The 25,231-nt window shown below is 33.7% G+C and overlaps 1 protein-coding gene across 1 annotated transcript in view; it reads right to left on the reverse strand.

Annotated features, from left to right (window-relative positions):
• Positions 1-9,889: 9,889 nt before the first annotated feature.
• Positions 9,890-25,231, reverse strand: part of Stoml2 (stomatin like 2) — a 154,744-nt gene continuing 139,402 nt past the window's right edge. Inside the window, exons 10-11 of the mRNA XM_090401638.1 lie at positions 20,299-20,427; positions 9,890-10,295 (exon numbers count right to left, since the gene is read on the reverse strand). Coding sequence (XP_090257764.1) covers positions 10,104-10,295; positions 20,299-20,427 — 321 coding nt within the window. The 3' untranslated portion in view covers positions 9,890-10,103. The remainder of the gene's footprint in view (positions 10,296-20,298; positions 20,428-25,231) is intronic.

Below are 25,231 nucleotides of genomic sequence, written 5' to 3' on the forward strand. Positions count from 1 at the left end.
CTAAGGTAGAAGTGGAGGAATTTTTTGAGGCTTTAGAAAAAGCAACTGACACAATGAAAAATGAAAAGTTGGTCCTTGTTGGGGATCTAAATAGCAGAGTAGGAAATCATTGTGAGACATACAAAAATATTTTGGGAAAATTTGGAGAAAAGAGCAAAGCTAATAATAATGGCAAATATCTGTTGGATTTCTGCTCAGGACATGGACTGGTTATTACTAACACCATGTTCCAACATAAAAATGTGCACAAATTCACATGGAGAGAAGAGGCTAGGAAAAAGAAAAGTCTCATTGACTATGTTATTGTTGATAGCGATATTTTCTTCCTGGTGCAGGACACCAGAGTGTACAGATGATTTGAAATTGGAAGTGATCACTATTTAGTCTTGAGCAGGATAAAATTGAATTTCATATTGAAAAGAATAATATGTAAGAAAGTTTTAAAGCGAATAAAAGTTGAACAGCTCTCAGATGTGAACTGTAGACTAAAATACAGAAAGATTATTGAAAAGAAAATGAAAGAGTTTGAGAACAGGAATCAAACCTTGGAGATTCAGTGGCAAACTCTGAAGAAAACATTGATTGATTCTGCCAGAGAGGCATGTGGTGAGGTTGTGTGCAAGGATAAAAAAAATCAGAACTCCCTGGTGGACACAGGAAGTTAAAGAGGCAGTGAAGGAAAAGAAGAAAGCATATCAAAAGTTCCTGCCAAATAAGTCAGCTTTTACTCTTACAGAATACAGAGACAAATGTAAGAAAGCTAAACAGTGTGTAAAACTAGCTAAACAAAAGTCATGGAAGGACTTTGGCAAGAATATAGAAAATAAATATCAAGAAGGTGGCAAAATATTCTGGAGGTTGTTGAAGAATCTTAGGAATGGAGGAAAGAGTGCTGTAAAAGGAGTTAGAGATGATAAAAGTGACATGAAAACAGGAGAAAAAGATATCCTTGAAATATGGAGTAATTACTTTGAAAAACTGCTAAATGAAACAAGCAGTGATGACAGCACAGTGGTAAAAAATACTGACCAGACATGCAGTCAGGAATACATATCCATACTTGAAGTAGAAAAAGCCATCAAAGGCTTGAAATTTGGAAAGGCAGCAGGAGTAGATGATATTCGACCAGAAATGCTGAATTATGGTGGTATAAAAGTCTTACAGTGGCTGCACTGCATAGTTCAGAAAGCCTGGACAGAGGGACGAATTCCCGATGATTGGAGTAGAGCTCTCATAGTACCCATATATAAAAAGGGTAAATAAAACTGAATGTGAGAATTACAGAGGTATTTCCCTACTGAGTGTTCCTGGTAAGATCTATTCTTCTCTTCTTCCACAATTCTTCTCAACCGTTTCTCAAGTATACTTGAGAAACGGTTGAGAAGAATTGTGGAAGAAAAGCTTGGTGAAGAACAAGCTGGATTCAGGCCAAACAGAGGCTGTCAGGATCAGATCTTCACTTTACGACAAATAGTCGAGAAAGCATAGGAATATAACAAAGATCTGTATTTAAGTTTTGTCGATTTGGAAAAGGCATATGACAAAGTGCCAAGAGAGAAGCTATTCAATACACTGCAGTTATATGGTGTTAATGGGGCATTATATCAAGCAATACTTAGTCTTTATTTGAGTTGTAAGTCAGCAGTTAGAATTGAAGGAAGTACAGGAAGATGGTTTAATGTTAAATCTGGTGTGAGACAAGGATGTACATTATCCCCTCTGTTATTCATTATCTATATGGATCAAATTATGAAGGAAAGTGGTATTAAACCTGATATCAAAATTGGAGATGTTAATGTCAGCTCTTTGCTTTATGCGGATGATGTTATACTTCTAAATAAATCCGCTACAAGTCTGCAAGATTCTCTGACTAAATTGAATAGCTGTTGTAATAGATATGGTATGAAGGTCAGCAATAAAAAGACAAAGACAATGAAAATAGGCAGAATCATTGAAAATGTCAACTGTGTTGTGAATGGAGAACCTTTGGAACAAGTAAAATATTTCAGCTACTTAGGCACGATTTTTACTGAAGATGGTAAATTAAATATAGAAATAGACAACAGAATCAGCAAAGCTGGTATGGTGGGAAGTCAATTGAATAAATTCATATGGAATAAGAGAGAAATTAGTCAGAACACTAAATTAGCTGTATACAAGACAGTGTTCAAACCAGTTTTAACTTATGGATCTGAGAGCTGGGTCAGAAGTAAAACACTTGACCAAAGACTAGAGACCGCAGATATGAGAGTCCTGAGAAAGATTAGAGGCGTGAACAGATGGCATCAATGGCAATATCATATTAAAAATGAGGATATTAGGAAAGAACTTGACATTGTCAGCATCCAAGAATGCGTTAACAGACCTAATCTCAGGTGGTATGGTTACTTAAATGCTTAATGGACGAGGAAAGATTAGCAAAACAAGTGTTCTCTGCCAGGTTGGCAGGAAAACGACCAAGATGTAGGTGGATTGATACGGTACAAAGTGCCTTAGACGATAGAAATATAAGATCTGATAATGTTGGAGTCTTGACAAGTAATAGACTGATTTGGAGGAAAATTGTAGATAGGACGTTAGTAATGATGTAATTTTTTTCATGTAGTACTGTCATATCCTGTACACCCCTTGAGGGTACATGGCAGGAATTTGATGATGATGTATATCACTTTTGATGTGCCTTTGTACCATCCACTTGAAGTCAAGTTTGATATTCCACCTGTCCCTAAGGCCGAATTCTTATCCAGGTTATGTGACATCTTTTTGATCTCATTCTCATGTATCAGCCTGTTCATTCAATGTAAGTAGGAGCAATGTGCACAATGTTGCTCATATTTTCTAGTTTGTGCAGCAGCCTTTCATGTCGTATACGTTTGGAATGTACACTCTTGACTTGCATAAGTGGATGCAAATCAAATATTTTATGTTTTATAAAATATATGAGCACATTACTAAAACATGACCTCCCTTTAGTAAACTCATGCTATTCCTTGTAGAGAACCGTTTGTCTCTCTACCCATTTCTGCATGCACGTTCTTACCAACTTCTCTAAAATCTTAAGCACCATAATAGAGAGATACTGATAGGTAGACATATCAGTTTTTGTACCACCCATGTACAACGAAATTATCATATATTCCTTCCATTCTTGTGTTTTCTTGATCTGACACCCCAGTTGTACAATCACATCAAAGACCTGGCCAATTTGGCTAAACATGCCTTTAGCATATGTGCTATTCTATCTGTCTCTAAGGACGAATTCTTATCCAGGTTATATGACATCTTTTCAACCTCATTCTCATGTATCACTGACTGTTCATCCAACGTTGCAGGAACAATGTGCACTATGTTGCATACACTTTGTTTTGTATGTCTTGACAAAATGAGTACTCTTTAAGTGAACAATCTCATTAGCTTCTGGCACTACAGTATCTTCATTCAGTAAAGTTATTCTTTCACATTCATTCTTTCTTTTACTTACAACACAACAATAAAATTCTTTTGGATTGCCTTTAGCCTGTATAGCCAATTTCCATTATACTCTGTTTAACTTTTTGCACAATATTCGTTGCTTTTCTAGCCTGCACTTTATATATTTCATAGCTGCTCTTATTCTTATATTTACGATATACTTTCCACATAATCATCTTATGGATTTTTTGCTTAATAGATTGCACATAAATTTCATCTACACCCTCTTTATTCATCAAACTCTAGGGATATTCAGATGCCACCTCTTTTAAACACATTTTCAAATATTCCAATGCATTGATATCTTTCCAATTCAGTAACTAATACCATGAGACCTAAGATAACATTCTCCTAATTTGAGCATAATTTCCATCTTCATAGTTTATCATGTAACCTATCCTAATTTGGGCAGCAAGAGATCTGAAGTTCATGCTTTAGGTTGTAGAGAAGACCGAGAGAGGGAAGATAATGTGTATTGCTCAGGTATAATAATGCAGAGCTGAGGAGAAGAGCATTAATAAGGAATAGTATAATAGCCAGAATAAGTCAAAAGAGAGGCCTTGGAATATGGTAGATGCTTGGAGTACATTTAAGGACAGAAAGGAACAATATGTGAGAGATGGCTAGTATTTGAATGAGGAAGGATGTAGGCATCTGGAGAGAATGCTGTTCTCCAATCGAGCCAATGCAGGGAAACTAGAATTATCAAGGTGGATGGTAGCAGGAGTGGCCTCTTGTGGAAAGGTGCTTGGGAGAAGGGGGAGTACATTGGGTAATGCTCAATCCAGTGGAATCTGGAGGATAAGGATAGGTATAGAAACAGTGATGCCTTGATTCTTTATACTAATGCCAGGAGTATCTGAAACAAAGGAGATGAATTGGTGGTGCTGATAGCATCAGCCTGTCCAAAGATTATTGGGATCACTGAGACAGGGTTGATGGAAGATCATATACTGACAGGAATATATCAGGGTAACAGTAGAATGTAGCAGGGTATAACATTTTTCGCCAGGATAAAAGAGGAAATATGGAGTAGTGCTTATGATAAGTGATGACTTATATCCTCTGAGAGAGGATTTGGAGGACAATGGCACTAATGGTTTTGAAAGCATATGGTGTGAGGTAGAGGTGGGCAGGACAGGATATTTAGTGGGGTGTTGCTATAAGCCAGGGCAAACAGAAGGCGGAGAGGAGATGTTTAAGCAGTTGAGCTTGGCGAGCGCAAAAAGAATGATTGTTATGGGAGATTTAACTACAGCAGTATACAATGGGAAGAGAAACTGCATGTAGTAGTAGTAAGAGAATGGAATTTCTGGAATTCTTGAGGGACAAATGTCTTAGACATGTAGTAGAAGAAACACAAGGTTCAAGAGTTTTAGATTTGGTCATATCATCAGAAAATCCTCTGATTATAACTGAGATGGTATCTCTATCCCCGAAGAGTAGCCATGTGGTTTGACTTGGCAGATGAATAGATATGCAGGAGAATCAAAGAGAAAGGAATGTATGTAAAATTATAAGGCAAGTGATTACCATAGTCTTAGATATTAGCTTGCAGCAGTTCCACAGAAGGAGGAATCGGAATGAGGAGATATCATCAGTGCTTGGGAACTTGTGAAAAAATATTTATTAGCAGTAGCACTAAGTTGTATAGCGAGAATAAAGAGAACACAATTTGGTATAAAATGGATGATAAACAATATCAAACAGGAAGTGCAGGTGAGCAGATGAATGAACAATATAAGACTCAGGACAGGAAAGTGACCAGCATGATAAAGAAGGGAAAATTGAAATATGAGAAGAGATTGACCCAGAGATCCATAGAAAATCCTAAGGAACTTTTTTAGCTATGTGTTCAGTAGCAAAAGAAATGATTGTGGCAGAATGACATTATTGGATAAATATGGGAATAGAGTGACTGATGCAAAAAACATAGTGGAGTTGTTCTATGAACACTTTATAGGGGGGTATTTTATCCTGGAGAGGTAGGTTTTAATACTAGAGGGATAGGGGAGGTTCGAAGTTTAGAGGTGCAAGAGGAGAGTGTGTTTCAAATACTGAGTACACTGGATTCAATAAAGCAGTGGGACTGCACAGAATTTTGCCACTGGTTTTGAGAGAATGTGCTAAAGAACTGATAGTCTCTTGTCCTGGCTTTTCAATGAAAGTTTGGCCAAGAGAAATGTACACAAGGAGTGTAAAGAGGTTAAGAACAATTACCATTGCATAAAGGTGGTAACAGACTGGAAGTGTCAAACTATAGACCAGTTTGTGTTTCATCAGTAGTTGTTACGATCTTGGAGAAATTAATGAGGGTTCATATACAGCACTGGACAGATTTTACAAAGACATTTGATAGGGTACCACATGATAAGGTGATATTTAAGTTGGAGCACATGGATTTAGATGTCAGGTTAGTGAGCTGTATTCAGGATTGGCTATCTGATAGGTAGTAGCCATACACAACTCTGATAGGTATCAGAGTTATGTATGGCTACTATTGTGTATGGAGGAGCAATATCAAAGAGACAGAAGGTTACAAGTGGGGGATCCTACAGGGCTCAGTACTATGACCTGTATTGTTAACTTTTCTATCAATGACATTGCCAATGGATCGCAGGGGGATATTCAGTTGTTTGCAGATGAAGCTGGGAAGGGTTATTAGTTCAGTTGTGGCAGCACTATAAGAGGACAGATGGGCAAATGAATTGGGGTACCAGTTTAATGCAGTTCAATTAAATTTTGAGATACATAGATGAGAGGCTGAATACTCTCTTGGAGGAACTGTACTGGAGGAAGTAGGGGAGGCAAGAGAACTAGGGGGGGGGAGGGTGATGATTGATAGAAACCTGAAATTCAGGAGTAATTTCATATTGCAAAGGTGGAGAAGGTAATCCAGAGGATTGCTGCAATACTGAGAATGCTGACCTGCAGAATAAGAGTTGTCATTCTATTGTATAAAGCCCTGATCAGACCACAATTGGATTATTGTGCTCAATAATTTATTAATTTATTTATCCCCTTATAATTTATTAATTTAGTTATTAATTTATCCCTTTCAAATCCCCAGGATTTGAAGGGGATAAATTAATTGTATAGTATGATTGAGACTTAAACTGTTAAGAGATAGTGACAGGGTTGACACTTGGGAGTTCTTTCATTTGGTGGAATAGGGGGAAGGACTGAGGACAAGGGGCAATCCCTGGAAGCTGTGAGAAAGAGGATGAGGAGTGGTTTCTTTGCATGGAGGATGGTTGAAGCATAGAATTCAATGACCGATAGTGGTGGGAGCACAAACAGTCAATGAGTGGCATGATAGACTGTGTTTTCTAGAATGGGTTTCCATGATGATATTATTATTATTATTATTATTATTATTATATATAATATAATAATAATAATATTAATATTATTATTATGGAGGCCTGAATAATAATAATTGGAACATCAATATGATTACTACTTTTCAGGAAAGCACAGCATATTCTTAACAGAGAACCCTTCTGACACCATGAACAAATTTAGCATTCTTTATCCTCAAGCTGCTTCTTTCACATTGTGCTTTTTTGTCAAACACATTCCACATTTAGATTTTTTTAGTTATTGAAAAATTAATTATAAAATAAACCCATATTTCTCTGCAACAATATAACAAAAAAAAAAAAAAGGGAGTAGGAGGAGCAACATATTTTTTTTAATAAAAGCATCTTGTATCCTAAAGACCTTTCACATGCATCTGGAAGCATATATATCATTTGGAAATCACTGCTTTAGAGTAAGCTAACAATAAAAACATACCTGCGACACAACTTCATGACTTGCTTTTGTACGCTGAAAGTATATTTTAGTTTATTCTGTCTAGAGATAGAAATTTCAATCTTCCAACATGGTGGGGCAAATCTATCATATCTCCAATGGCCTCATTATTCTTGTTAGACCTGAGGATAATGATGTAATAATGTTATTTTTTATGATATCTTACGATACTTCCATTCATCTTCTACCAGAATTTTATCTTTAGCAGAACTAAAGATGATAAATTCAAATCTTAAAGGTCAAGTAAAATGCTAGTCTCGCTCACTATATTAGCTACACTTCTCAGACCTCATCTTACGATTCAACATAAAAAAAACTGAGTAGATCATATCAAGACTGCAAGATTTTAACATTTTGGGGAGCTCCCTATTTGCAAGTCTGGATGTAGTATAATTTTTCACAAATATCCCTGCTTAGAAACAAGTTTAAATAACATTTTAGTACCTCCAACATTAGATTTATTTTGCTACTGTAGAATGATGTCTTGATGGAAAGATATACATTTTTTTCTCATGTTTCCTTGTTATGACCCCCCCCCCCAACACACACACACACACACACACACACACACACACACACACACACACACACACACACACACACACACACACACACACACACAACAGCAGCACCTTTTATGCCAGGATTTCAATTTAGGACAATTGATTCACATTAAAAGCTGCAATTTGAAGCTGCTACTTCTGTGGTATTTCTAGCTTATTACAAGCTGGAAATATAATAGCCAGGGCCTTCAAGATTTTGTGGATTATCTGAACAATTGTCAACCTTCACCATCCTAATTTAAAAAAAGGAATGGTTAACACTTCTTGTTTTCAGTGTTTCAGAAACAGTGAGATAGTGGGCAGTTAAAATCAAAGGGCCAATGCTGATGGTCAAGTATACAGTGGGATTAGAACAAGACCCCAAAATTATTAAAGAATACTCTTTCTAGGAATGCTATAATGAAAGACATTTCCCAAAAGTATCTCAAAACTCTCTGTGACAGAAGGTTACTTTATCATCCATAGGAGCAGTGCAAGGCAAAGATTGCAAACATATTAAGGTTATGAAATTAAAGTATTATTCAAACCCTGTTAACCAAATAATAATAATCCGCTGATCCCCAGAGCCTCCACACTCCTGATACAAATGTCCAGGTGTAGATGGTGGATGTTGCATATAAAAGAAAAGATAAAATAGGACTGTTCTTGCATCTACTGAAAAGCTGTATGAGGTGACAGGAATTTGGCAGTCATGTCTTACTACTATAAAAGACTATAAACCACTTAACCAGAATGGGGGCCATATAATTAGCAGTAATTGGTTTTCTACCTTGGTGATAACTGGTTCTAATAAAAAGTTTGGTTCATATCAAAAGGACATAAGATCAGTCTACTTTCATCTACACACATGCACAACATGGACATGTCACCAACAAAGCAACAATGAATCAAAAAGCATCTAGCCTTCATTATATGTTATATTTTTGTTAGGTGCAATTTTTCTGTTCTAAGTTTGTGTATTTCTTCAACTGCTATATTGCTTATTGTAAGTAATGCCTTTCAGTTTATCATGTATCTTGCTGATAAAGCAAGATTCAAAGGAAATTATGAAGAGAGGCAAAAAAAGCAATAATTCTTCTCTCTTACTTCAGCAAATGTCTCACAGATGGTTTGTTTCAATTTTACAGGTCCTTCCATGGACAGTGTTTCACTAAAATGGTGTCTATCATTCTTCCACTTTCCAATACCCACGTGGAAATATGAGCAGCAGTTCCCCAATATCTTTTTACAGTCCATCTCCTTTAGAACAGCTTTTTTTCATGAAAGGTGTTCCCCCGACAACTTCATACTCTTAAAAAATTAATAGCTCCCATTTCCTTAATACAAAACACTAGTATGTTATAGATAATGTAATTTCCTATATGAAATTTATATTTAATCTCCCACACCCACTCAAGAGTTATTTCAAAAGTTCTGCACACTATAGCCATGGATGACCATGTTGCATCTAATGATATGACATTTTCTATATTCACTCAGCTACAAACTAGACTATGAGTAAAAATGTCATTTGCTTGTTTCCTCTTTCATGTTCCATGAAATAAGAGTTCAAAATTAAGGAAAAATCTGAATCAGGCCAGATATTGTGCAATTACTATTGACCTTATGGAAAAAGTATCGATGGTGAGTGCCTCTTCATATTCCATACAGTCTTGATATGACTTTTTGTCTGTTCCCTCAGTCATAAGAATCACACTGCAGGAAATGTTTCACTACAACATTAACACAAAAAGTTTGCTGACAGAAATAAAAACTCACCCAGACATTGAGTAGCAGAAGTATAGGACAAACTGGTGATTACACTGAAGGCTGATAAATGTATTTTGTTAAATGTTTGCTTTCAGAACATGCAGAACGTTTGAAATGAACCCTATTAATTTAAACTCCTTGATATTTCAATAAAGCTGAAAAATTCCTATTTCATATGAAATTCCCTGCTCTAGAATGAAATTTCAGTTATCTGTAAAGGGAGAGCTAGGAATAATACTCACACTTAATATTAAAGTGTTCTTTTCTGATTTAGTTAAAACATTTATGAGTGATCTCATTTATACTAGAATTTATTTACAGAAAAATATGACAATTTGCTTCTGCAAATATTCCTTCTTAAGTATTTTACTACTATTACTGGCTTTCTTATACTTTTGATTCCAGTTCATTCTTTCACTATACAAGATATAAAGGAATATAAAACTGTTTCATAATTCTTGTCAATATGCATTTCACATAGTGCATCGGGCAGGAAGTAACAAATTAAGATGTAAATTTCTTTGTATCTGAATCTAATGGGTCACTGGGTGCAGCCATATATTCTTCTGATTCTTCTTCTCCTTCTTCTTCTCCCTTGGGAATAATAACTTCTCTAACAGGTTGAGCAGGATGCCTATGTATATCAGAAACTTTAATCTCATTCTTTGAGATTAATGTCTGATAGATTCCCATTGCCTGAAAGAAATGAAACAATCTAATAAACTGTTCTGAATATTTAATTAAATATCAGTTAAGATTCTTTTGTTAGAACATTTAAAAACAAATAATAACATATAAAAAGCTAGTTTAAATTTAAAACAATAAAAAAAAATCAAGTATGAAGAAGAAATGAAAAACTCCAAGATGCAGTTCTTTATAACCTTCCTAAGCATGACAAAGATTCCTTGGAGCTCAGATGAAAAATAGCAGATAGACAGATATTATACAGATAGCATAGACAGTATATAGATGGTATATGCTCACTCTCTTAAACAAATTTAAAGCTTTTGTCTGAAAGGCTGTTCTACTAAGGGGGATGTGTTTTTGATTGCAATCCTCAATCCATACAGTTAAGAAGCTGTATTTCTATCATGGTAACATTTCTATTCCTTGTAGACGTTTGCAAACTACAAAAAGATGATGCAACTTTATCTTTTTCTTTTACTTGCATGTTTTAAAATATTCCATACCACAGATTCAGACATTCCAACATCTCATGCTATTTTAGAGTTGCTATGACCACATTAATGTCATTCGATGACATTGAATTTTTGCTCTAATATAATAATGAGTCTCTTCTTTTTTGTGCTTGCAATGTTTTTATCTGAAAGAATTTTCCTTTTTGTCCATTTTGTTAAGGATACTTCTTAAAACAATTAAAAAAAAATCATGAAAACTAATGTTATTATTATGGCAGGCAGCAGCACATACACAAAGAGTTAAACAAGTGTAGATTGAAGTACCAACATCTAAAATAAGAACAGTTATCTGATAATCTAAACTGTGTTAGCCTTGCATTAACTTAATTTTGGTTCGCATTAAACAACAACCTGGTATCAGAACTAAGAACTTTTATTGTTAAAAGACCATAGATTTAATGATTACAAATACAAAGAGCCAACAAGTTTCACTAGCCACTGTCTAGCATTTTCAAGGCTGTACTGTTGTGAAAACAAATGCATCAAGTTACATGAAAACATACACTTTAGTAACTGCTAGGCCATTACATTTGATAATTCGTGTTCCATCAAACACGAATAAAGAAGAAGAATAAACATAACATCAGTAGAACTGAAGATAGGAACCATCAGTAGGAGTATTAATGGAAAGGAAATCAAACTTGCAGAAGAACTGGAAAAGTACCACGTGGACGTAATTGGCATTACTCACACAAAGAAGACAAAAACAGGTGAGATCTTACTAAATAATAAGCATAGATGTTATTTTCAGGCAATAATGATCAAGGAAAGGAAGGAGTAACGATAGCATTCAACACCAAACATGAAGAAACTTCTTGATTGGAAGGAAGTTTCAAGTAGAGTTATGTGGGCAAACTTCAAAATAGGGACATGAAATATGAAACTTATTTGTGCCTAAGGTCCCACAGAAGGTTCTTCCAAGGAAGAAGTGGAGGAATTTTTTGAGTCATTAGAACAGACAGCTTACATAAAGAAAATAGTAAAATTGGTCCTTCATAAAGATCCGAACACCAGGGTAGGAAATGAATCTCACCAGGCATATATGAACATTTTGGGAAAATTTGGAGAAAAGGGCAAAGCTAATAATAATGGTAAGTATTTACTGGACTTTTGCTCAGGACACAGACTAGTCATTACTAACATGTTTCAACATACAGATGTGCACAAGTTCAGATGGAGAGAAGACACAAGAAATAAGAAAAGCATCAGTGATTATGTCATTGTTGATAGTAATATCATCAGGATACAAGAGTGTACAGAGAATTTGAAATTGGAAGTGATCATTACTTTGTACTAAGCAGGATAAAAATGGATATCACATTGAATACATACTGTTCTTTTCAATTCCGAATCAGAAAATTTAAAAAAGAATTAAAGTTGAGAAAAATAAGAACACCATGGTGGACACAAGAAGTTAAAGAAGCGGTCCTGGAAAAGAAGAAAGCATACCAAAATCTCATAATAAATAAGTTGGCAGATGCTGTAAAAGAATACTGAGAAAAATGTAAAAGAGATAAGCTGTGTGTAAAAGAAGCAAAACAAAAGTCATTCGAAAACTTTGGTAAGAATACAGACAATAAATATCAGGAAGATGACAAAAGGTTCTGGATGCTATTGAAAAAGCTTAGAAATGGAGAAAAGAGTACTGTAAAATGAATCAAAAATGAAAACGATGACATGAAAACTGAAGATAAGGATATCCTATGTCCGGTGTAATTACTTTGAAAGGCTGCTGAAAGACGAACCAAGCAGTGACAGAACTATACTAGAAAAATTTCAAGAGGAATGCAAAGAGGAGTACATATCAATACTTGAGATAGAAAAAGCTATTAAAAATTTGATATGTGGAAAGGTAGCTGTAATAGTGATATTTGACCGGAAATGCTTAAGTATGGAGGTATAAAGTTTTGGTACACTGCATAATTCAGAGGTCCTAGTCAAAAGGTTGAATTCCCAATGATTGGAGTAGAGCTCTCATAGTACCCATCTATAAAAAAGGGAATAAAACTGGAATGTGAGAATTACAGAGGAATTTCTCTACTAAGTGCTCCAGATAAGATTTATGCAAGAATACTTGAAAAAAGGTTGAGAAAGATTGTGAAAAGAAACTTGGAGAACAGGCTGGGTTCAGGCCAAATACAGTTTGTCGAGATTAAATTTTATTAAGATAGTTGAGAAATCATGGTAATATGACAAGGATCTGTACTCAAGTTTTGTAGATCAGGAAAAGGCACACGACAAGATGCCCAGAGAAAGTTTTTCAAAACACTACACTTATATGTGGTGGATGGAACATTATATAGGGCAATACATAGACTATATTTAAGCTGTCAGTCAGCAGTTCAAATTGAAGGAAATACAGGAAGATGGCTTGATGTAAAATTAGGGGTAAGACAAGGATGCGCATCATCTCCACTGTTATTTACCATCTATATGGATCACATTATGAAAGAAATTGGCATCAAGCCTGATATTAGAATTGGAGATGTCAAGCTTGGCTCTCTGCTTTATGCAGATAATGTTGAACTCCTAAACACATCTAGTGCAAGTCGCTGGGATTCTCTATCTAAATTGAATAACAGCTGTAACAAATTTGGCATGGAAATCAGCAATGAAAAGACCAAAACTAAGAAAATAGGTTGGGACATAGAAAACTTCAGCTGCATTCTCAATGAAGAAACTTTAGAACAAGTAATATATTTCAGCTATTTAGGCACAGTTTTCAGTGAAAATGGCAGGTTAAATCTGGAAATCAACAACAGAATAAGCAAAGCTGGTATGGTGGGTAGCCAAAACACCAAACTAGCAGTATACAAGACTGTGTTTAAACCAGTTTTAAGTCACAGATTTGAGAGCTGGGTTAGAAATAAAGCACTTGATCAAAGACTAGAGACCACACGTATGAGGGTTCTGAGAAAAATTATGTGAGTGTACCAATTTCATCAATGGTAGAATCATATTAGAAAGGAACTTGACATTATTAGCATTCAAGAATGTGTCAGCAGAGCTAATCTAAAGTTGTACAGCCACTTAAATGGAATGGGCGAAGAAAAGTTAGCAAAACAGGCATTTGATGTCAAGATGGCAGGGACCCCAGAGGAAGACCAAGGTCTAGGTGGATTGATTTGGTCAGAAGTGCCTTAGAAGCACAAAATGTTAGATATGACAATATTGGAGTGCTCACAGGTAATAGATTGATTTGGAGGAAAATTGTTGATAGAAGATTAATAATACTGTAAACTTAATCATGTAGTGCTGTCATAGTAACCTGAACACCCCTTAAGGATACACATCAGCAAATTATGATAATGATTTTATATTCTGAATAAGTCTAATGATATCACTGCAATCAATCTCATTTTATATGTGCTCTCTTTATATAAACTTATGTGCATCTCTGTGGTGGAACATGGCATCAGAAATAACTAGGTCAAGTCTTGAATTTTGGAAATCTTACTAATGATCCTTCTAAATCCTTTTGAATAAAGAAGGGTGACATTTTCCCCTATTGGCTTTGTCATTTGTAGCATAAATGGTATATTTGTATGTTATATGTTTTTTGTTTTATATTTCTCTTATCAGATGATGTGTCTATTGTATATGTATTTGGCTGAGGCCTGGTGAGAGTCACTGAAAAATCTGAGGATGAAGGATTTATGTTTAAATAGGTTTGTCATTCGACACTAGAGATTTCCATCTACCATGAAGCACAATGCCCACTACTTGTAAGCAACATATGCTTGGTAGTGGGATGCAAAGGTTATCCTAGATTGCTATACAAGCATCCATTCCCCCCCATGTGTTTGGATATTGTAGAAATTAAGATTGTTTTTTTTTTTTTTTGGAATTGCAGTTGTTGGTGCCTAGACATTATAATCTGCTACACATTATATACACATTACACTGCTTCACTAATAGCTGTTCAGCTGGCTGCCTCAGTATTAAATTTTGCAAGATGGGAAAATATATTCCAATCTGCCTGGTCAATTTTCCACATAGGATCCATGTAGGAGAACTATACAGACAATGCCACGGACTTGTTTCAATAAGAATGTTATCAAAATGTAGTTTTTAAATAGCTTTGGGGGAACCCTAAACCCTATTTTTCTCTATTGGCTTTTCACGTGTTGCATGGGTGATCAAAAATAATGGTATATTTATTAGTATTAGTCCACTCCCTCCTATATTTCCTGTTATCAGATGATGTAGCCATGAGGCCTTGTGAGAGTCTCTGAAAAATCTGAGGATGGAGAATTCATGCTTAAACAGATTTGTGATTTGCACCAGAGATTTCTGCCTACTATGAAGCAACATGGTTGCCTACTACTGGCAAGCAATAAATGATTGGTGAATACCAGTTTATCCCAGATGCCATACTAGCAATGCAGCAAGCTTGTGACCATGAGAAAGAAGATGTGTTCCAACACCAATGACCCAGGTAAGCCCACAATCCAAATAATCCTGATTGGACCATCCAGTACTGTCCCTCTTGCTGAAGTAGGGGATCAAAGTAATGTAAGATTACCAAGATTCTTCCCTTTCTGGATGTCCAATGGTTATTTGTGGTGGAGGAGATCTCTACAATGAACAAGTGCCCTATACAGAGGAAACTCTGAAAGAACAAGCTAAAATAGGTTTAGGACAAATGAGGGTTCTTTTTAACAGCCTAGAAAAAAGGTATGTGATAAGGTTCTAGGGGAAAAGCTGTTCAAAATACTAAAATTGTGGTATAAGTGGAACAACAACAAAAAAAAACCCCCATCAATATAGAGTTTAAATGTAAATAAGTTATGAGTCATTAGTTAGAACTGAAAGATGTATAAGAACGTGATTTGATGTAAAATCAGATGGAAGGTGGATTATATCCATCTTCACTGTTATTTATCATTCACATACATGACAGCTTAAAGGAAAAAATAATATTAAATGTGATATCAAAACTGGAGATATGCAAAAATTGAATAACTTTTGTAAGAAATTAAATATGAATATCAGCAATAAAATTAAGAAAACTATTATTAAAATAGACAGGAACATAGAAGCATGAGTTATCAAGTGAATGATAAATGGCAAACTTAATAAAATCAGTTCTTTATAAACTGTTCACTGAATAAGTAAAACATTTCAGTTTTAAGTGATTTTTTTTTTTTTTTGCAAGATGGCAAATTAAATGCTGAAGTAGAGCCAAATGATTGAACAGTGTGGGAACCACAGATATAATAGTTCTGAGTATGGTCATTTAACCACTAGTTGCCAAGACGTCTATAGATGTCAAGGTTATCATGGATATCATATACTAAAATATATGATGGATACGAAGTATATGAGGATGCGTATTTGATCCATAATGGCTAGTAAGGTGGTTAAACAGAATGTGAGACACAGAATCAGAAGCAGAAAAAATACTCAGAAAGATCCAAGATCTTAATGGACTGATGTATTTATCAATGTCTTATATACAGTTACATTAGTGTTTTTAATTTCTCTCTTATTCCATATAAATTTATTCAGTTGATTTCCTGCTATGCTTACTATCTAATTCTGCTATCTATTACCATGTTTGATTTGCCATTCTCATAAAAACTAAACCTAAATATTTAGCTGAAATGCTTTAGTTGTTCTATAGGTTCTCTGTTCAGGATGCAGTTGATATTTTCAATGTTGCTGCTTATTTTCATGGTCTTAGTTTTTTTATCGTTGATTTTTTCATATCAAATTTATTACAGTAGTTATTCAATTAGTTAGGGAATTCTAAGGACTTGAACTGAATTTATTTAGGAGTATAATACCAGTTTATCCCAAATGCCATACCAGCAATGCAGCAAGCTTTGCTGGTATGGCACCTGGATATCATTAAACATGATATCAAAATTGGAGATTAACATCTCTAATTTTGATATCATGTTAAATGTCACTTTCCTTCATAAAGTAAACCACATAGATGATGAATAACAGTGGAAATTATCACTTTCCTTTCCTTCATAAAGCAAACCACATAGATGATGAATAACAGTGGAAATTATCACTTTCCTTTCCTTCATAAAGTAAACCACATAGATGATGAATAACAGTGGAAATTATGTGCACCATTGTCTCACATTTGATTTAACATCGAACCATCTTCAATTCTAACTGCTGACTTACAACTCAAATATAGACTGTGCATTGGCAATATAATGTACCATTTACACCATATAATTGTAGCATTTTGAATAGCTTTTCTCTCTGTCCCTTGTCATATTTGTTTTCTAGATTTACAGAATCTAAATACCAATCCTTATATTTCCATGATTTCTAAACTATTTGTCTTAAAGCGAAAATCTGATCTTGACAATCTCTACTTGGCCTGAACCAAGCTTGCTCTTCTCTAAGTTTCCCTTTCACAATATTTCTTAGCCTTTTCTCCAGTATGCTCATATAAATCTTACCAGGAACACTCAATAAAGAAATTCCTCTCTAATTCTCACATGCAGTTTTATTTTCCTTTTCACTATGACAGTTCTATTTCAATCATCTGGAATTTGTCCCTCTGACCAGGCACTGTGAATTATGCAGATTGTGTATCTACTTGTAAAACTTGTATAATCATTTTTGAACATTTCACATTTCTATTCGAATATCATTCACTCCAGCTGCATTTCCCTATTTATTCCTAATTGCATTCTTCTTCAATATTTTTCTCCACCATGTTTCACTGCTTGTTTCATTTAGACATCTTTCAAAATAATGACTCCAGACATCTGGAATATCTTTATCTTCAGTATTCATGTCCCATTTATCATCTCTGATTCCTTTCAGAACTTTTACTACTCTTTCTTCAATTTCTAAGCCTTTTTTTAACAGTCTCCAGAATATTTTTCCACCTTCCTGATATTCATTTTGTATGTTTTTATCAAAATCTCCCCATGACTTTTGTTTAGCTGGTTTTACATAATGTTTTGCTTTCTTACATTTTTTTTCCATATTCTCTCAGAGCACATTCTAATTTACTTGCTAGTACTTTCAGCATGATTTCTTCTTTTCCATGACTGCATCTGAATCTGCTGGACTTCAAATTGTGTTTGGAGCTTGAGAGAGTAGCCTGCAAGAAACGACACCCCAGAACTGCCAGCCTGAAGGATTTGGAACAGACAGTGGCAGCATTTTCAGTGGACATTGTGCATGCTGCCATCAATATGCCTTCACAGACTTCAGGCATGCGTGAAGACAAAAGGGATACACTTCGAACATTGAGTGCAGCTATATGCACATTACACACCTCCAGGTGACCTTTTTTTTCATCCCCTGTTGTTTTAAAATCTATGTTAACATTATGTCTGTCATATGTTTAAGCTTATTAGTTACATATCCTCCGAATCAAAAAATTAGAATAGTTTTTGAATGATTTGCAATTCTAATTTATCGCACAGAAAATAACATGAATTAGCATCATCAATCTATGTACTTTGAAGATTATATAACCATGTAAACACATAAAAATGTAATATAAATTATAGAAAAACTGTTGAAAACATTCACAAAATTAGAATGATTTTTTGTGTGGTTCAAAATATTAGAATATTCCAAATTTTTCCTGATTGATTTTGAGGAGAGCATAGAAATCTACCCTGTAGATATAAAACGATAAGCACAGAGAGCAGATACGCTAACTACTCGGCCAACCAGACCAGCTAAAGATTAGAAAAAGTTCCTATAGTCAGTAACTAGAATCGAACTCATGACACTCTTTCGTTAAGCAGTTTATCGCTGTGGAGTGCTATCACCACTTCCACTGACCTACAATCTATATAATCTACAAACTAAGTAGATTTAGAGGATGTTATTTCTTATTTGGTAATAATCATTTTCTATGCAATAAATCATTCAACAGATTTTCTTTGATTATTCTAATTTTTTTGATTCAGAGGTATAAATGTGGTTTGAAAGCTGTAAATGACTTACTCATAGATTAAAGGTTTATGTGCTGTTCAAGTTGTAACAGTATTTCTAACTAGACAAGGTATATACGATAGGAAAGAAAATAGTAATCATCCCTTGAAGTTAAGGAACAGTGGTTAACATGGAAATAAGGAACTAATTTTTCTCATGTAATATGTTGCTGGAGAAAGTCATTAGTCTTGACAGTGAATGTTGAGGGAGATAAGACAGATGCTGTATGAGCTAGGAAATTTGCAGTAAGTACTGGGATGCTAATAACAGATCCTAAACATAACATTGTCATCCTTTAATTAATCTTAATTAATGCTAATATAAGGTATTCAAGATACCAAGTAATTTTATATAAACTTGGTTTTAATGGATTAAAACCAAGTTTATATAAAATTACTTGGTATCTTGAATACATATTATGTCTCAAGTAACTTGGCCTGTTTTTTATAAATTCAACTGAATGCTAATATAAGGTATTCAAGATACCAAGTAATTTTATATAAACTTGGTTTTAATGGATTAAAACCAAGTTTATATAAAATTACTTGGTATCTTGAATACATAATATACCCAAGTTAAAAAAAAAAAAACTTTCTACTGCTAATATAAGGTATTTAATCTTATTTATAAAGTATTACATTTATTAACTATATGTATTCACTAGTGTCCATTTTCATGGGGCTGGAAGCTTATAGGAAGGAAACTGTCCCCCCACTCTTTCCTTTGAGACCAACTGACTTATATCAGTTAAAAAAGTCTTTGCAGATGTTTACTGTGTTAGATGGGATTTGAACTAAGGTATTTCCTAGCAAAGTGTACAAATGTTTCCCCAAATGTGCTCAAATGAATATCTCTTCAAATCCACAGACCAAAGAGTGCTATACTAATCTGAAGGTAGTCATCAAAGATGCTTCTTAATTCAAACTATATGAAAATGGGTAGTTACTGGTATTTACCAGAATTTAGTAACTAAATTCTGGTAAATATGATATAACCAACTCTCACTACAGCAAACATCATTATAACAAACTACCAATAATATTTTCTTTCTTTTAAGAAAGTGTTTGTAACATTCAACAGCAACTGAAAGAAATCATATTATAACAATCAGAACTATCCAGAAGAATATTAATACATGAGGACTTTAGCAGTTTATTATAGTTGTATTTATTTATTTATTTTTTTTTTTTAAATTTATTTTTTATTTTTATTTTTTTATCACTAGAGGTCAGGCTAGTGAAAAGGATTAACTAACTACGTAGATTCAGTTTACCAGAATACAGGGCATGAGCATGTAGCTTGGTTCCGTATACACTTGTATTCTTCCAATGATGACCTCGATACAGGGGTCGAAATGTCGAGTTTTATTTTATTAGTAATTAATAAAATAAACTGTTCAACACGTGTGTTTTTGTGTCCCTAAATTTACAAATACGAGTACCAATAATTTGTTGCTAAGTGAATTTTCTTTAGCATAGCAAACCCATAATAAACTATTCTTGCAATCATTATGAGTTTGTTAATAGTAAGAGTTCACTATACTACAGAGTAAAAAAAAGCATAAATCTAACCTGTGCAACCATTCCTGGCACGCCACTAATATTGGAAGGTAGAATTATAGTATTTCCAGTTTTTGCTAGATTACCAAATTCCTTTACATACTGTTCAGCTATAACTAATGAAGCTGCATTACCACCATGCTAAAAAAAAAATATATATATATATATATACACACACACACACACACCAATAATTACTGCCAAACTAGCAAATGAATATCATAAAACATTAATCAATAATCATAAAGGACAATTAAATACAGCACATTTTTTGTCATTTCAACATAATACACAATGTTTTATTATTATAATTACCTATGAAAAGCAGGAATCTACAAATCATCAGTGATATGCAGAAGTTGAGTCTGGGATTAGATAAACTAGAAATCTTGCTCTATAAACCTAATGTAATCTTTTTCATGCCATCTGATTCTTCTAATAAGCAAGGTTTGTTTCTCACAAATATTAACTTTCATAAACACCTCAAAACACCTCATAAACACTTTCATAAACACCTCAAAACAGCAATTTAATAATGGGCTTTGAACTCCTGGCCTGCTGGTAAAAAAGTAGAGATGCTATCCATTTTGCTATGTTTCCATAATTTCCAAAGCCTTAAGCTTCTTCAGTTGCTTTTGCGAGCAATGAAAAACCTTCTTCTTCCTTTTTATGTATTAGACTTAGTGGCCTTTACAGAGCTGTCCTTAGTCCTTCCTAACCACACCTGGCTCGAGGATAAGTTGGTTAGCCCTATGCCTGTAGATGCGTGTGTTCACAGGGCCAATTTGCCTGTTCTGGGGGACAAAAAATCCAACTTTCTGGGTGAAAAAAAAACCCTACCTCCACATGAAACTGGCTAACGCACCTTTTGTCGAAAGAGACCAGATAAAGGTCCTCACATCACTGACGGGAATCAAACCCAGGTTTTTCCGACCCAAAGAGCTTCATCCATACCGACTGAGCTATGGAGGCTCTTGAAAAACCAAACTTTGATATTAGTGAAAAAAAGATTATTTCCCTGAAAATTTCAAATTTTTCAGAATTCCTTACTACTCGGGACTATGAAAGAACAGCAAAAAAAAAAAAAAAAAAATTTGGGGACTCAGCAGTTTATTTTATTTAATTTTTTTTTTGTAAACACATCAAACTTTAAAAACTAAATTCTTTTAGGTAATGATCAGGTATGGAATCTTATGGACAGCAGAATCTCCCTCTGCTCAGACAGTGTTACATGTTGCAGAAGTTGAAGTTTGCAATTAGTTCTGTATCTTTCTACAAGGGTACAATTAGATGAAAAGGCCTACAGAATTAATAAAACATGCTATCATCATGAAATTCATTTCTGTATTTCTTACAGTGGAATATGGATTAAGCATTTAGAAAAAACACAACTAAAAATGTACAAATAAAACAACTTCACACTTTCTCTAAATAAAATCATGAAATCTGATCTGCTATGCAGATGACATAATAATAGTGTCAGACAAGATAATTTACAAAGAGAAGTATTATATTACCAGCAGATATGTCAGCTATAATATGGAAATATCAATAGAAAAAACAAACAAAAACAGAAACAAGTGATGAATTTCAAATACTTTGGAATTTAGATTAACTCAGAATGAATAACATAAAATAAAAGAGGAAGTGCTTAATTTAGGCAAACAAGATTTCTGGATGTTTAAACAGAACAATATGGAAAAATAAAAATCTCAGTACTGTAATTAAGACCAGCACATATATAAAAGTATAACAAGAACAGTTTTAATTTATGCATCTGAAACAAAAGGCAAAAACAGTTAATATCAAACAGGGGCTTAATATTAAACAGTACTACAAAAATGAAAACTGAAGAAAATTGCGGGAGAAAAAAAAAAATTAATAACATCAGAAAGGAAGAAATATATTAAAATAGTGTACCTTACAATTAGTAATAAATGAATGGATGGCAAAAGCACATCAATGCCAAAATACAATAATTAGATAAATAGAAAATGGGAACCACGTACTAGAAGACCAGTTGTAAGACCATGAAAATGGTAGAAAGATGGACTGCAATAAACATCATTGTGGTAGGTCTCATAAAGTGGAAGAAGGAGATTCCTAAATCTTCTGCAGATAGGATACATACAATGCAAGTGATTTCTGGTATGAAGACCATATTCAGACTGTTAGATATAAAACTGCTCTACTGGCTGAAAAATCTGAATTTTTTTTATACTGTGTTACACTTCTTCAAGAGAATTACAATAAATTAAATAGGAAGACAAAAAAGACCCACTTACTACATATAAGCTAACAGTAAAAGAATCAAATACTTACACAGTTCAACAATTAAATGAAATCAATCACACTTAAGAAGCAGTGTGCAACATATTTGAGATCCATATGGTTGAGATTTTATTGAATAAGGCTGGACATGACATAATTCACGGATTTTTTGTTATATAAGGTGAGAGGTACATAATATTTCAGCAGCTTCTTTGAATTTCTAATTTCTTATCAAAACTACTGCAATCAGTATACGGCATTCTTCTAACCCAGGTCTTGTATCCATTAATTAAACACTGTATCCTGCTAGTTTAGTGTTTTAATTGGTCCCTTATTCTAGATAAATTTATTTAGTTCACTCTCCATACCATTTTTGCTGATTTTATTATCTATTATCAAATTTAACTTGCCATCTTCACTAAAAATAGTTTAAAATAGCTGAAATGTTTTACTTGTTCTATACATTCTCTATTCAGAATGCAGCTGAAGTTTTTTATGTTGCCTATTTTCAGAATGGAGAATGTATAGAACAAGAATAACTGCTGATATCAGGTTTAATACCACTTTACTTCATAATGAAATCCATACAGACGATGAATAACAGTGGAGATAATGTGCACACCTTCCTGTACCTCTTTCAATTCTAACTGCTGACTTACAGCTTAAATATAGACAATGTATCATTTGGTACAATGTCCAATTTACTTCATATCACTGTAGTATTTTGAACAGCTTTTCTCTTGGAATCTTGTCATTTTTTTCTAGATCTACAAAACTTAAATACAGATTCCAAGATTTCCTGCTGTTCATAATATTTTACTGAAAAAAAAAAAAAAAAAACACGTGTCTATAAAATCAACTGGCAACAAACAGAAATGTCCCTAAATTGAGAGCATCACTGCTTGAAAAATTCAAGGAGGTTACTGAGTTACATACCTCACACTATGTAACAAAAATCAGTCAATTATCTTACATCAATTCCAGCCATCAAAAATCTTGAGCACAATGCAAACTATATGTTTAAACATAACAATATCCACTGAGTATGATGTTATCCTGCTGTTAACTATTTAGCACAAAATTCTTTTATTATTAGTGTAGTAAAGTAGTAAAACATCTTTATTTCTGTCATTCTAATTAATTTACTGTAATTCACCTGAAGAAATGTACTACAGAGCACATGAAATTAATCAAGATTTTTCAGCCAATAAAGCAATTTTTATTTTTTTATAGTCAATAGTTCTAAATGTCTTCATACCAGAATCCACCTCAATTATTTATAGCTGATTTTATTATTTTTATAAGAAATATGCATAATATATTTTTATTGGAATAATTTAATTCATTGTTCATATTTAATGGTTTAAATATAAAGAAATTTTTCCAAACAAAACTCTGACATATAAAATATATTGCACTTGGCAGGCTCACTTACTTCATACTGGTACATAAACTAATTAAGAAAAGACGATAAATTTAATGATTTTCCTAAAAAAGAAAAATTCTGAGACCAGTATTTGTGATTTGAAACCATCTTTGCATTTAATTAAATACATTCCCAATGGGGGAAAAAAAAAGGATAAATTTTGTTTAGTCAGAATGTGTTACCATTTTCAAAAAGAATGTTTAAACTAATTAGAAGAAACACACGTATAAACCACAGTGAAAATTATTTAATTGTAAATATTTCATCCTAAGTATCTTAGGACATTAAAGTACCTTACGTTAAAGGCATCTCAGAACGTCTTTCTAAAATTATGAAGAAATACAATTTTGCCACTACTTACAAACCTATCAACCAAATTTACAACTTATTACCTTCTCCTAAGGACAAATTCTCACCCTTGATGTTACCTGGTGTTTATGAGATTCCATGCTCATGCAAATTATCTTACTTTGGACAGAAAGGTAGGTCTGTTCATCTCGGAACATCAAGACCACATTCGTCTTTTTAAACCGCAGAAATCTGGCCTCTCTCAACACGGAATTGAAAATCCAAACCATAGGATCCATTGGGAAAAGGCTAAACTTTTACATAGATCTTTATTTAAACATGAACGTTTATATAAAAAAAGTTCTGAAGCCCTACTACACAGACCAAACCTAAACCGCAACGACGTTCTTACTATTCCTAAAGTATGGGAAATTATCATACAAAATTGTGTTAAATAATTAACTTTTTTTTTTTTTTTTTTTTTGTTGTACTACTTTAGCATGTTATGCACGTTTTCATGAGATTCTATTGTAATCATGCGCCCTAACTGTATGTTATTCCTAATTTTGTTTAAATACTGTACTGATGATGTCCTAAGATACTTAGGATGAAATATTTACAATTAAATAATTTTCACTGTGGTTTATACGTGTGTTTCTTCTAATTATGAACGCACCACAGGTTTCATTATTTAAAAAAAAAAAAAAAATGTTTAAACTATTCACTGCAATCACATCAACTGATATGATGATGACCTAAAAGGAAAGAGGAAGCATTATTGAGAAAAGTTACATGTAACCACAGTGAAATGGATATTAATTTAATAACTCAATATATTTTATAGTTTAGTAAATATAATGTACCATATATCTTGAGAATTATAAGATAACAGAACAAGAAACCAACCACTGAAACTAACATATCAGTGCTGTATGTGGGCAAGAGGGGTAAAGAAGAAAG

This window comes from Typopeltis vanoorti, chromosome 12 (genome assembly GCF_054136105.1).
Source record: "Typopeltis vanoorti isolate ZY-2024b chromosome 12, IOZ_Tvanoo_1.0, whole genome shotgun sequence".
Taxonomy (NCBI): domain Eukaryota; kingdom Metazoa; phylum Arthropoda; class Arachnida; order Uropygi; family Thelyphonidae; genus Typopeltis; species Typopeltis vanoorti.